Genomic DNA, 15,557 nt, shown 5'->3' on the forward strand with positions numbered 1-15,557 from the left:
AAAAAACACACAAAAAAGCAGCCCAGCTCCTCAGGACAGTAAGCACTAAATTAAATATTAGTTCCTGAATTAGAGATATGATTTTCTTTGAAGTAATAGGGTTTTCCCCAAAAAAGTGAAACAATTTATTTCCAAAGAACTATTCTTCTACATAACACACATTGTTACATTTGTTTGACATTTTTTCTCTTGTTCTGAGATTGATATGGCCTAACAAATTGGACCTAATGTTGGCAGCAACTAAACAAATAATGGAAATACTTCTATAGCAAAACTCACAAAATTGCTTGCAAGATATATTAATTTGTTATTCAGTAAATAGATGTAAAATACCAAAAATGACCTTTCTTTGTCCACAGAAACTTGCACAGGATATGACTGGTTACTTTTATTTCCTGTTCCCAGCTGACCATAAGAATTGGCTCCCCAGGCATACATGCCACCTTCATCTGTTAATGCCAATGTATGAGCATAGCCACACACAATCTAAAGAATTGTAACGAGAAATGAAAATCATCACAATCTAAAATTCTTATTTGTACTACTAATCAAATAATCTGAAATTATTATAAATGACCAACCATACTGCCAATGGATCTAACCAGTACTGACAATTAATAGGGTTGCACCGATACCGATACTAGTATCGGTGCCGATACCAAGTATTTGCATGAGTACTTGTACTTGTGTAAATGCACCGATACTTAAACCGATACCTCCAATTCCTACCCATAAGCCATCTTGTGGCGTTTTTCAAACTGTATGTTCCCATTTCATTTTAAGCTGGAGTGGAAACTTAACTAAAAACTGTTCACTTCTGTTCTGCCAATACAAATTGCCGTTATTTGTATTAATGTACGTCAGAGCGTTGCTCCAAAAGCTGATACTATACAGCTGGAAGCCTACCTGGGAGAGATCACTGTACCTCATTCAGACAAACCCCTGAAGTACTGGTCAGTTAATAAACTGAGATTTAATGGCCCAAAAATATCTTTCTGACCCATGCAGTAGTGTGACAAGTGAAAGACTGTTCATCTTAGCGTCAAACGTCCTTACTGATAGCAGAAACAGACTTATAGCTGAACATGCAGAGATGCTTCTGTTCCTTAATAAGAACTTGCTTTTGAAAAATTACTCTAATTGCTAGATTGCCTGTTATACTGCTAGTTCTCATCTTGCACAATTGTGCTCAAAACATACTGTACTCTGAGGAACATCCATAGCCATGGCTGGACTGGGAATAAAAAGCAGCCCTGGAAAAATATGAAGACCAGCCCTATTTTCTGTTGAGTCAGTAGAATGCAAATGCCCCATTTTTTTCAAAAAGTATTACTGGGATACTCCTTCCCCAATATTATTTTCAGAATTAAATTATATTACTTTGTATTAAATACAAATGTCAGACTGATGAGTTATATAAGCAGTAAGCACCCTACAACTCAATTGCGTCCAGTAATAACCCCTTTAAATTGTAGCTTTCCAGCCCTAGCTGCTGCAGCTGTTATTTATTGTTGTTATTATTAATATATGTTATTGTAATATTTTTATTTATAAACATGTTCTGTAAACTTTGTGACAACAAGCACAAAAAAACTTTTATTATTTCAAAATGTCTTTTGAGATACAGTTCATAATTATAAAGAAGTGATCTTAAATCATTAGTCTGTATTGTGTTTGGTAAACTGTCATGACATAAAAAAAAGTATCGGTAATTGGTATCGGTGAGTATTTGAAAAAAGTATCGGTACTTGTACTCGGTCTTAAAAAAATGGTATAGGTGCAACCCTAACAATTAATATATTGTATTTGTATTTAAAAAAGTGATTCTGTAAAGCACTGTGATATAAAGCATGCCCTTCTCTTTCCTTCTTTCATATAGAAATTTATGTCAAATGTGTTTTAGTTGACATAATTTACATACCTGTTCCACGCGAATACCTTGTAGAGCTGCTATTCTACATGGTGTTGGCTGGTTGCCACTGCTCCCTAATCCCAACTGCCCGTTTCCATTGTAACCCCAAGCATATACCTTGACAAACAGAAAATTCAGTACATTTAAAATGATATCCTTAAAGTTAGTCTATCTAATTCATAACATCAAAATGTTGTCTCAAACTCCAAATAAAATATGAATAAAGGACAATATTAAATAGACATTGTACCCATATTCTAAATCACTTGAAAGTGATGCAGCATATCTATAAAAAGCTGCCCCACACTCGATAAGTAGGCGCTTAAGGGGTTATATTAATGCTGTGTGTTGCACAGCAGTCATTTAATCTCTTTCCTGGGTGTATTCATGATAATAGATCAGTCCCAATGTTCTCCACACTCCCAGGCTTTGAGATGAAAACATCCACAATTTTATGGTAAAACAAAAACCTTCTAGTCAAAAAAGCAAACATTAAAAACAAAAAGTACAGTATTAAGTGACATTAAATGGATATGAAACTCAAATTTTTTCTTTAATAATTCAGAGAGAGCATATGATTTTAAACAACTTTCTAATTTACATCTATTATCAATTTGTCTTCGTTTTCTTGGTATTTTTTATTGAAAAAAAGGGACGTAAGCTTAAGAGCCTGTCCATTCCTGGAGCACTATATGGTAGCAGTACTGCATGAATGTTATCCATTTGCAAGATCACTAGATAGCAGCACTATTTCCTGTCATGTAGTGCTCCAGATGCCTACATAGGTATCTCAAATACAAAGAATATCATGAGAACAAAACAAAATTTGATAATAAAAGTAAATGGGAAACTTTTGTTTTAATGATATGATCTGTCTGAATCACAAAATATTGTTTTGCCTTTAAGCAAAGAGCCCAACTTTGTTATACATGTATTGTGCAAATCTGCATTTGCTCACTAAATTGATTGTTTTCTGATACATGTATATGCAACATCTTAGTAACCTCACTGTAAAGCTTTATCGAGAGGTTTGTATCAAATAATGGTAGTAAAAAGAAAATTTATGCTAACCTGATACATTTATTTCTTCTTAGACACGACGAGTCCACGGATCATCTTCATTACTTATGGGATATTCACTTCCTGGTCAGCAGGAAGAGGCAAAGAGCACCACAGCAGAGCTGTTAAATAGCTCCTCCCTTCCTTCCCTCCCACTCCAGTCATTTGACCGAAGTTAGGAAGAGAAAGGAAAAGCCAAGGTGCAGAGATGACTGAAGTTTACAATAAAAAACATCCTGTCTAAAAATGACAGGGCGGGCCGTGGACTCATCGTGTCTAAGAAGAAATAAATTTATCAGGTAAGCATACATTTTCTTTTCATCTTAAAGACACAATGAGTCCACGGATCATCTTCATTACTTATGGGATCCAATACCCAAGCTAGAGTACACGGATGATACGGGAGGGACAAGACAGTATACCTTAACGGAAGGCACCACTGCATGAAGAACCTTTCTCCCAAAAGCCGCCTCAGCCGAGGCAAAAGTATCAAATTTGTAAAATTTTGTAAAAGTGTGAAGAGAAACCAAGTTGCAGCCTTGCAAATCTGTTCCACAGAAGCTTCATTTTTGAATGCCCATGAGGAAGCAACAGCCCTAGTGGAATGAGCCGTAATCCTCTCAGGAGGCTGCTGTCCAGCAGTTTCGTAAGCCAAACGTATAATACTCTTCAGCCAAAAAGAGAGAGAAACAGCCGTAGCTTTCTGTCCCCTACATTTGCCTGAAAATACCACAAACAAAGAGGAAAACTGGCGAAAGTCTTTAGTCGCCTGTAAATAAAACTTTAAAGCACGAACTACATACAAATTTTGTAAGAGCCTCTCCTTCTTAGAAGGAGGATTAGGACACAAGGAAGGTACAACAATTTCCTGATTAATGTTCCGATCAGAAACAACCTTGGGAAGAAATCCAAATTTCGTATGTAAGACAACCTTATCCGCATGAAAAAATAAGGTAAGGGGGCTCACATTGTTATGCTGAAAGCTCAGACACTCTATGAGCAGAAGAAATCGCTACCAAAATAAAACCTTCCAAGATAACAACTTGATATCTAAGGAATGCATAGGTTCAAATGGAACCCCTTGAAGAACCTTGAGAACTAAATTAAGACTCCATGGAGGAGTAACTGGTCTAAACACAGGCCTAATTCTGGTTAAGGCCTGACAAAAAGACTGAACATCAGGGACATCAGCTAGACACTTGTGTAACAGGATAGATAATGCTGAAATTTGACCCTTTAAAGAACTTGTAGATAATCCTTTCTCCAATCCTTCCTGGAGAAAAGATAAAATCCTAGGAATCCTAACTCTACTCCAGGAGTAGCCCTTGGATTCACACCAATAAAGGTATTTACGCCAAATCTTGTGATAAATCTTTCTAGTGACAGGCTTACAAGCCTGAATCAAAGTGTCTATGACTGAGTCAGAAAAACCTTGCTTGGCTAGAATCAACCGTTCAATCTCCAAGCAGTCAGCTTCAGAGAATCTAGACTTGGATGATGGAAGGGTCCCTGAATCAGAAGGTCCTTTCTAAGCGGAGGCCTCCAAGGAGGTAGAGACGACATCTCCACCAGGTCTGCATACCAGATCCTGCGAGACCAGGTCGGTGCTATGAGAATCACTGAAGCCCTTTCCTGTTTGATCCAGGCAATCACTTTTGCGGAAGGAGAGCAAACGGAGGAAACAGATATGTTAGATTGAAGGACCAAGGGGCCCCCAGAGCATTCATCAGCTCCACCTGAGGATCTCTGGATCTCGACCCGTACTTGGGAAGTTTGGCATTCTGCCTGGATGCCATGAGATCCAACTCCGGCTGACCACATTTGAGGATCAGACTGGAAAACACGTGCTGATGAAGTTCCCACTCCCCCGGATGAAAGGTCTGTCTGCTCAGAAAATCAGCCTCCCAGTTGTCCACCCCTGGGATGTGGATTGCCGACAGACAACAAGAATGGGCCTCCGCCCACTGAATTATTTTGAAAACCTCTGTCATCGCCAAGGAACTCCTTGTTCCTCCCTGATGATTGATGTAGGCCACTGACATTATTTTGTCCGTCTGGAACCTGATAAACTGAACCGAAGTTAGCTGAGGCCAGGTCAGGAGAGCATTGTAGATTGCTCTCAGTTCCAGAATGTTTATGGGCAAAAGAGACTCTGTCTGAGACCATATCCCGTGAGCCCTTAGGGAGCCCCAAACTGCTCCCCACCCCAGAAGGCTAGCATCTGTTGTCACAATCTCCCAGGATGGTCTGCGAAAAAATGTTCCCTGGGAGAGATGATCTAGAGACAACCACCAAAGAAGAGACTCCCTTGTCTCCTGTGCCAATAGAAGTCGAAGGTACAAGTCCAAATAAGCTCCGTTCCATTGTTTGAGCATGTCCAACTGCAGAGACCTATTAACTCCATGCACTGGGCCACAGAAGGACGAGGAGAAGATTGCAGAGCTTGACAAGTATCGATAATCTTTAATTTCTTGACTTCTGTCAGAAAAATCTTCATAGACAGAGAGTCTATGATGGTCCCTAGAAAGGACACTCTTGTATGAGGAACTAAAGAGCTCTTTTCTAGATTCACCTTCCACCCGTGTGACCTTAGGAAAGCCACTACCAGGTCTGTGTGCGATTTTGCTAGCTGAAAGGACAGCGCCTGAACTAGGATATCGTCCAGATACAGCGCCACCGTAATGCCTCTTGAACGAAGCACCGCAAGAAGAGACCCAGAACCTTTGTGAAGATTCTGGGAGCCGTGGCAAGACCGAAAGGAAGAGCCACAAACTGGAAATGCTTGTCTAGAAAAGCAAACCTTAAGAACCTGTGATGATCCCTATGAATGGGAACATGCAGGTACGCGTCCTTTAAATCTACTTTTGTCATAAACTGACCCTCCTGGATCAAGGGAAGGATGGAACAAATAGTTTCCATCCTGAAGGATGGCACTCTGAGAAACTTGTTTAGACTCTTGAGGTCTAGAATTGTTCTGAAGGTTCCTTCCTTCTTGGGAACCCCAAACAGATTGGAATAGAATCCCATACCTTGATCTTGAGGTGGAACGGGAACGATCACTCCCAGAGCTAAGAGGTCTTCTACACAATGTAAGAACGCCTCTCTTTTTGTCTGGTCTGCAGATAACCTTGAAATTAGAAACCTACCCCTGGGAGGACAAATTTTGAACTCCAGCTTGTATCCCTGAGACACTATTTCTATAGCCCAGGTATCCTGAACGTCCCGAACCCAGGCTTGAGCGAAAAAAGAAAGTCTGCCCCCTACCAGATCCATTTGTCCCGGATCGGGGGCAAAACCTTCATGCTGTCTTGGAGTTATTGGCCGCCTTCTTGGATTGCTTACCCTTATTCCATCCATTTCTGTTTCTTGCAGCACTCTCTGCCATTTGGATAGAATTAACTCCAAGTGTTGTTGGCCATATTTTAACATGATCATCTTGTACCAGCTGGATATTGAATAATATCCATTTTTAAACATTCCAATCCCAGATTCAATTATTCCTAAGTCTCGTGCAATATGCGGATATTGTGTCCCATGCAGAATATAGTGTCTGATTTGGAGATATGCGTAAAAGTGGTGTTTTGGGAGATCAAATTCCCTTCTAATTCTTTCAAAGGTTTTCACAATGCCCGTACTTGGATCTAGTAGCTGAGCAACATACATCAGACCCCGAAGGAGCCAACCTTGAAATATACCTGGAGAAAGTCCTGGTGCAAATCCAGGGTTACCTGTTATGGGGAGATAGTTGGAAAAATTATAACTTAACCCAAGTTCCCCACAAAATTTTTGCCAGGCTATAATTACGTTGTACATCACCCTCAAATTACCAATATTGGATGGTAATCTGTTCGTCGGAGTATGGAGAATTGCCTTTAGCGAAAAAGGTTTAATCATTCCCTCCTCTAGATCAAAGAGGGTGAAATGATTGGCTTCAGTTATCCAATCTGCTGCGATCTTAACCAAGGTAGCCCAATTGGATACCTTGATATTTGGGAGTCCAAACCCTCCCAGATCCTTATTTTGTTGCAAAAATCGTACAGATAAACGTGGCCTCCCTTTCCCCCATAATAATCCTGTACACAGTTTATTAAAGATTTGTACATCTGAATTTTTAATAATTATTGGTAGGTTTTGCATTATATACAAAAGACGTGGGAACATGAATGTTTTTAGTAAAGTAATTTTAGCAGACAAAGAGATTGGTAGCGACTTCCACTTGTCTATCACGGACTTGGCTTCCCCGAGAAATTTTGTGTAGTTTAGTGCATACCACCTTGTGGGGTTGCCAGACAGATAAATCCCTAGGTACTTAATATGGTCTACTATCTTAAAAGGAAAATCTCTTAAGCTGTCTTTCCTCTTGTGTATCCATAAAAGTTCTGATTTGTTTTGGTTAACCTTGTAGCCCAAGAACTGGCTGAACTCCTTGATTATCCCTAGAAGAATGGGTATACTAGATTTAGTTTTTGATAAAAATAGTAGGAGATCATCCGCATATAAAGATAATGTAAGTTTGGTGTCCCCCAAAAGAAATACCTTCCAGTTCTTGTTTCAAACGAGTCGCGAGGGGTTCTATTGACAGATTAAAGAGGAGTGGCGACAGGGGACACCCCTGTCTTGTTCCTCTGGCTAAAGTTATTTTTGGAAAAAGTCCTCCATTAATTAATAGATAGGAACAGGGGTAATTGTATAATAGTTTTATAAAATTAGGAAAGCTCCCCGTAAAGCCAAAATACTTTAAGGTAGTAAATAGATGGTTCCATTCTATTGAATCGAAGGCTTTCTCCGCATCGAGCGTCAATAGGGCCAAATCTGCTTTGAGAGCCTTGCGGCCATCTTGCACTCTGTTCCAATAGTGATCTAATGTTAACAGTGCTTTGCGTATGTTTTTGGTTACCCTTCTACCTGTCATAAAACCCGTTTGGTCTGTATGGATTAAATTATTCATACACTTTTCCAGTCTGTCTGCCACTATATGAGTAAGAAGTTTGTAGTCGTTATTCAATAACGAAATGGGGCGATAGGATCCTGGGAGCTCTAAATCTTTATCTTTTTTGGGAATAAGGGTCACTACCGAGGTGGTGAAGTACAGTGAGTCCATTCTGTTATTAGTATAGTATTTATTGAATAGTTTTACTAATATATCCGGAATATTGTCTTTCAGTACTTTGTAAAATTCAGCTGGTAGTTGATCTGGTCCGGGTGCTTTGTTCATTTTCAGTTTCTCTATAGCCATCACCACTTCTTCTATCAAGATTGGCTGGTTCAATTCTTGTAATTGCTCCAGAGATACTTTTGGTAAAGTGATTTTGCTCCAAAATACATCCTTAGCCTTATCCTCGGTTTTTTGGGCTGAATATAGTTCTTGGTAATATTCATATAGAGCCTCCCTAATCCCTTATTCCAAGATTGGACGGGTCTCCAATTAGATTTAGCTTGTTCCTGCTTAGTTGAGGGAGAAGAGGAAGAGAATCCCTTGAAGTTGCAAAAGCAACGAAAATTACTTTGTCTTCCTTTCTGCCTATTCTTTTTGTCCTGAGGGAGAAGGTGGCCCTTGCCTCCCGTAATGTCAGAAATAATCTCTTTCAGTTCAGGACCAAACAGGGTCTTCCCCTTGTAAGGGACAGCTAGAAGCTTTGACTTAGATGAAACGTCCGCAGACCAAGGTTTCAGAAATAAGGCCCTGCGAGCCAAGATAGAGAAGCTTGAAATTTTGGCCCCCAACTTAATAACTTGAAGGGTGGCATCCGAGATAAAGGCATTAGCTAGCTTAAGAGCCTTTATCCTGTCCAGGATCTCGTCCAAGGGAGTTTCTCAACCTGAGGGCATCAGCCAGCGCATCAAACCAGTAGGCTGCCGCACTCGTGACGGTAGTTATACAGACTGCCGGTTGCCACTGCATACCCTGGTGAACATACATTTTCTTGAGTAGATCCTCTAATTTTTTGTCTATCGGATCTATAAAAGCACAGATATCCTCTATAGGTATAGTAGTTCTCTTAGCCAAGGTTGAAACAGCTCCTTCTAGGAACAGTTTGCCAAACCTTTTTAACTGAGTCAGCTATAGGAAACATCTTCTTGAAAATAGGAGAAGGAGAGAAAGGAATACCAGGTCTCTCCCATTCTCTATTAATAATTTCAGAGGCCTTCTTAGGAACTGGAAAAACATCTGTAAAGGAAGGTACCTCATAATATCTGTCTAATTTGCTAGACTTTGTTTGGACAACTATCACTGTGGAGTCACTATCATCTAGGGTAATTAAAACCTCTCTAAGTAAGAGACGAAGATGTTCCAGTTTAAACCTGAAAGATACCACTTCTGAGTCGGTCAAAGGTAACACCTCCTCCGAATCTGAGATTTCTCCTTCAGATGCCAGAGCAGGGACCTCTTCCTCAGATCTGTGAGAAGAGACTTCTGAGATAGCTACCACAGCATCAGAAACCTCGCTAACTGCAGAAATTGACTTTCTCTTGCGATGGCCCTACAACATTGGAAAGGCAGACAGAGCATCAAAGATAGTAGTAGACATAAGAGAAGCTATGTCCTTTAGTGAAATTCCACAAGGAACTACAGTAGACATGAAGGGCACTGCTGGTGAGGGCAATAATTTTTGGGACACTTTGGGAGAAAGTTGCTGCAGAAATTGACCCTCATTAGAGGACTCTTGGACAACATCTGTCTGAGAGGAGATTGGCTCAGCAAAAATTGTATCCCTAAAATTCACAGTCCTTTCAATACATGTAGGACAGAAAGGGATTGGTGGTTCCACATTTGCATCAAGACATAAAGCACATGTAACAGCTTGCACCTCATCTTGGTCCATTTTTTCACATAAAATATTGGTATTGAGCAGAAAAAATACTGGGAATAACAATAAAATAAAATTATCAAAAACCGTTACCGTCTCTTTAAATTTAAACGGTTTTTCTTTCTCTTGACAAATTGCTAATTTTGCTGTAGTTACAGAACGGTTAGAAAATTTAAGCAATAATTAAACCTCTGCACCACAGCAACCTGCTGAGGTGCTCCTACCTTAACCAATGCTACCGAATCCCTTGTAGAAACGATCCGTTACTGCAACCTGCCAGAAAAAACAAACTAGGACCGCATCTGTGCTAAAAGCGCATGAAAAGTGTTCTACATGCTGCTCTAGCCCACATAAACCCCAGTAGAGCACATCTGAAGACCTGCAACTGCTTGGAAATAGTGCTACAAGCAGAGGCTCCAAAAAACAGGAAGTCCCGCCCTTTGTGGGCGTGCTGCAAGTCTCTGCTTCCCTCTCAGGGAAAAAACTACAGTTAAACCTCCAGAGCCCTCCATTTTAGTGAAAATAAACTTAGCAACATAACTCCAGCCCCAGTGCCTGCACCTAATCACTGCCCAAGTAAGACTTCTTTTCTGAAAGTCTGAAACTGTCCCCACATAAGTAAGGTTTACCATTAACCCCTTATGTACCGTAGTGCTAATGAAATAAACACTGAGACTCCTTAGATCCCAGAAAAAGGCAGCACTTACCTCAAACACTGCCTGGCAGTAGGGCAGTTCCCAAGATTGAGAGGTCTTCTCCCTCACATTGGCCTGAGAGATAAGCAATGCTGAGTCCGTAATAATCTCAGGCTGAAGGATATGGGGCAGCTGAAAATGGGAGGCGCAGTGAGAATTATGTCCCACCAGTTCCCATAGCTCTAAAGCCACCAGAGCTCTACTGTAGAGACTGATATGGACTAGGCTACACCACAGAACAAAGTAGCACTCTCTGGCACTACTCATAAAACAAAAAACTCTTCATTGAAGAATCTAAACTAACACCTCACTTTACCTGCTTCCTATCACTAACGTAGGCAAAGAGAATGACTTGAGTGGGAGGGAAGGGAGGAGCTATTTAACAGCTCTGCTGTGGTGCTCTTTGCCTCTTCCTGCTGACCAGGAAGTGAATATCCCATAAGTAATGAAGATGATCCATGGACTTGTGTCTTTTAGAAGAAATTCAACTCCATACTTTCATAAATAATAGTGTGAACAGGATTGAAGGATCAGGCAACAATATGGATGGAAGTAGTTAGTAATCACTAAAAATATGATCAACAGTTATTTGCACACATTTTTTTTTTTTTTTCAAAAGCTTTATTGAAAAGTCAAAAATAAGAATTATACATCAAAGTCATCATATCAAAGTGTAACAATAATTTACAATATAAAGCAGTATTCTTACACAAGACTATACAGAATTATAAGAGATCAGTTTATCCGGAACTCACGGTGTGGCTTAATTACCTCTGACTATATTCCGATTTGTCGCCCTGGCCTCTGGCCTATCCCCTGCTTCTTGCCTTTCCATTATGTGAAACCATATTCCTGATATAACTGTGTTCTCCCCTGTGTCCCTAAGCTCATGTATTTCTTTTAGTATCTACTAGTTGTATACTCGTTCCCTCACGAGAGGGGGGGGGGGGCACAGGAGATGGGGGGGGTTGATCTAGGTGGATGAACACTAGCGGGGGCAAACCATGTCTTTTCAGGAGTGCGCTTTGTATACTACTAATGTTTGTTCCAAAGCTGCAGCATTACTTCATAAGTTTCTACCGTGTCATTTTTAATATAGTGGTATCTCTCCAGTTGTAGCAGTGTATCCACTTGTTTTACCCATTCCTGTCGAGTGGGGGTTTTATCAGTTTTCCAGTGCCGGGGGATTATCATTTTTGCACTGCTCAACAATGTTAGCAATAATTTTCTCTTTGCTGCACATTTAATCTGGGGTATATCTGTAAAGAGAAGGATTGCTTTGGGGTTTTTAGGGACTATTATCTCTAGTGTATTACAGGTCTGTGTGATTACGTCAGTCAGTTAGTTTTCTTAGAAGTAAGTTCTTGTTTTTGTGTGTAGCTACAAAATGGGATAACATAATTTATGTAAGAACTTACCTGATAAATTCATTTCTTTCATATTAGCAAGAGTCCATGAGCTAGTGACGTATGGGATATACATTCCTACCAGGAGGGGCAAAGTTTGCCAAACCTCAAAATGCCTATAAATACACCCCTCACCACACCCACAATTCAGTTTAACGAATAGCCAAGAAGTGGGGTGATAAAAAAGTGCGAAAGCATATAAAATAAGGAATTGGAATAATTGTGCTTTATACAAAAATCATAACCACCACAAAAAAAGGGCGGGCCTCATGGACTCTTGCTAATATGAAAGAAATGAATTTATCAGGTAAGTTCTTACATAAATTATGTTTTCTTTCATGTAATTAGCAAGAGTCCATGAGCTAGTGACGTATGGGATAATGACTACCCAAGATGTGGATCTTTCCACACAAGAGTCACTAGAGAGGGAGGGATAAAATAAAGACAGCCAATTCCTGCTGAAAATAATCCACACCCAAAAATAAAGTTTAACGAAAAACATAAGCAGAAGATTCAAACTGAAACCGCTGCCTGAAGTACTTTTCTACCAAAAACTGCTTCAGAAGAAGAAAATACATCAAAATGGTAGAATTTAGTAAAAGTATGCAAAGAGGACCAAGTTGCTGCTTTGCAAATCTGGTCAACCGAAGCTTCATTCCTAAACGCCCAGGAAGTAGAAACTGACCTAGTAGAATGAGCTGTAATTCTTTGAGGCGGAGTTTTACCCGACTCAACATAGGCAAGATGAATTAAAGATTTCAACCAAGATGCCAAAGAAATGGCAGAAGCTTTCTGGCCTTTTCTAGAACCGGAAAAGATAACCAATAAACTAGAAGTCTTACGGAAAGATTTCGTAGCTTCAACATAATAATTCAAAGCTCTAACAACATCCAAAGAATGCAACGATTTCTCCTTAGAATTCTTAGGATTAGGACATAATGAAGGAACCACAATTTCTCTACTAATGTTGTTGGAATTCACAACTTTAGGTAAAAATTCAAAAGAAGTTCGCCACACCGCCTTATCCTGATGAAAAATCAGAAAAGGAGACTCACAAGAAAGAGCAGATAATTCAGAAACTCTTCTGGCAGAAGAGATGGCCAAAAGGAACAAAACTTTCCAAGAAAGTAATTTAATGTCCAATGAATGCATAGGTTCAAACGGAGGAGCTTGAAGAGCTCCCAGAACCAAATTCAAACTCCAAGGAGGAGAAATTGACTTAATGACAGGTTTTATACGAACCAAAGCTTGTACAAAACAATGAATATCAGGAAGAATAGCAATCTTTCTGTGAAAAAGAACAGAAAGAGCATAGATTTGTCCTTTCAAAGAACTTGCGGACAAACCCTTATCTAAACCATCCTGAAGAAACTGTAAAATTCTCGGTATTCTAAAAGAATGCCAAGAAAAATGATGAGAAAGACACCAAGAAATATAAGTCTTCCAGACTCTATAATATATCTCTCGAGATACAGATTTACGAGCCTGTAACATAGTATTAATCACAGAGTCAGAGAAACCTCTTTGACCAAGAATCAAGCGTTCAATCTCCATACCTTTAAATTTAAGGATTTCAGATCCTGATGGAAAAAAGGACCTTGTGACAGAAGGTCTGGACTTAACGGAAGAGTCCACGGTTGGCAAGAGGCCATCCGGACAAGATCCGCATACCAAAACCTGTGAGGCCATGCCGGAGCTACCAGCAGAACAAACGAGCATTCCTTCAGAATCTTGGAGATTACTCTTGGAAGAAGAACTAGAGGCGGAAAGATATAGGCAGGATGATACTTCCAAGGAAGTGATAATGCATCCACTGCCTCCGCCTGAGGATCCCGGGATCTGGACAGATACCTGGGAAGTTTCTTGTTTAGATGGGACGCCATCAGATCTATTTCTGGAAGTTAGCACATTTGAACAATCTGAAGAAATACCTCTGGGTGAAGAGACCATTCGCCCGGATGCAACGTTTGGCGACTGAGATAATCCGCTTCCCAATTGTCTATACCTGGGATATGAACCGCAGAGATTAGACAGGAGCTGGATTCCGCCCAAACCAAAATTCGAGATACTTCTTTCATAGCCAGAGGACTGTGAGTCCCTCCTTGATGATTGATGTATGCCACAGTTGTGACATTGTCTGTCTGAAAACAAATGAACGATTCTCTCTTCAGAAGAGGCCAAAACTGAAGAGCTCTGAAAATTGCACGGAGTTCCAAAATATTGATCGGTAATCTCACCTCCTGAGATTCCCAAACTCCTTGTGCCGTCAGAGATCCCCACACAGCTCCCCAACCTGTGAGACTTGCATCTGTTGAAATTACAGTCCAGGTCGGAAGCACAAAAGAAGCCCCCTGAATTAAACGATGGTGATCTGTCCACCATGTTAGAGAGTGTCGACCAATCGGTTTTAAAGATATTAATTGAGATATCTTCGTGTAATCCTTGCACCATTGCTTCAGCATACAGAGCTGAAGAGGTCGCATGTGAAAACGAGCAAAGGGGATCGCGTCCGATGCAGCAGTCATAAGACCTAGAATTTCCATGCATAAGGCTACCGAAGGGAATGATTGTGACTGAAGGTTTCGACAAGCTGCAATCAATTTTAGACGTCTCTTGTCTGTTAAAGACAGAGTCATGGACACTGAATCCATCTGGAAACCCAGAAAGGTTACCCTTGTCTGAGGAATCAAAGAACTTTTTGGTAAATTGATCCTCCAAGCATGATCTTGAAGAAACAACACAAGTCGATTCGTATGAGATTCTGCTAAATGTAAAGACTGAGCAAGTACCAAGATATCGTCCAAATAAGGAAATACCACAATACCCTGTTCTCTGATTACAGACAGAAGGGCACCGAGAACCTTTGTAAAAATTCTTGGGGCTGTAGCTAGGCCAAACGGCAGAGCCACAAACTGGTAATGCTTGTCCAGAATCTCAGGAACTGATAATGATCTGGATGAATCGGAATATGCAGATATGCATCCTGTAAATCTATTGTGGACATATAATTCCCTTGCTGAACAAAAGGCAAGATAGTCCTTACAGTTACCATCTTGAACGTTGGTATTCTTACATAACGATTCAATATTTTTAGATCCAGAACTGGTCTGAAGGAATTCTCCTTCTTTGGTACAATGAAGAGATTTGAATAAAACCCCATCCCCTGTTCCGAAACTGGAACTGGCATAATTACTCCAGTCAACTCTAGATCTGAAACACATTTCAGAAATGCTTGAGCTTTTACTGGATTTACTGGGACACGGGAAAGAAAAAATCTCTTTGCAGGAGGTCTCATCTTGAAACCAATTCTGTACCCTTCTGAAACAATGCTCTGAATCCAAAGATTGTGAACAGAATTGATCCAAATTTCCTTGAAAAAACGTAACCTGCCCCCTACCAGCTGAGCTGGAATGAGGGCCGCACCTTCATGTGGACTTAGAAGCAGGCTTTGCCTTTCTAGCTGGCTTGGATTTATTCCAGACTGGAGATGGTTTCCAAACTGAAACTGCTCCTGAGGATGAAGGATCAGGCTTTTGTTCTTTGTTGAAACGAAAGGAACGAAAACGATTATTAGCCCTGCTTTTACCTTTAGATTTTTTATCCTGTGGTAAAAAAGTTCCTTTCCCACCAGTAACAGTTGAAATAATGGAATCCAACTGAGAACCAAATAATTTGT

General features: G+C 40.2%; 1 protein-coding gene across 4 annotated transcripts in view; it reads right to left on the bottom strand.

The window, feature by feature from the left end:
• RCBTB2 (RCC1 and BTB domain containing protein 2) overlaps positions 1-15,557 on the bottom strand; it is a 193,244-nt gene that overhangs the window by 105,922 nt on the left and 71,765 nt on the right. For all 4 annotated transcript variants that reach the window (XM_053708022.1, XM_053708025.1, XM_053708023.1 and 1 more), the window contains exons 7-8: positions 1,922-2,029; positions 344-486 (exon numbers count right to left, since the gene is read on the bottom strand). In XM_053708022.1, coding sequence (XP_053563997.1) covers positions 344-486; positions 1,922-2,029 — 251 coding nt within the window. The remainder of the gene's footprint in view (positions 1-343; positions 487-1,921; positions 2,030-15,557) is intronic.

The sequence above is a fragment of the Bombina bombina genome, chromosome 3 (genome assembly GCF_027579735.1).
Source record: "Bombina bombina isolate aBomBom1 chromosome 3, aBomBom1.pri, whole genome shotgun sequence".
Classification (NCBI taxonomy): Eukaryota; Metazoa; Chordata; class Amphibia; order Anura; family Bombinatoridae; genus Bombina; species Bombina bombina.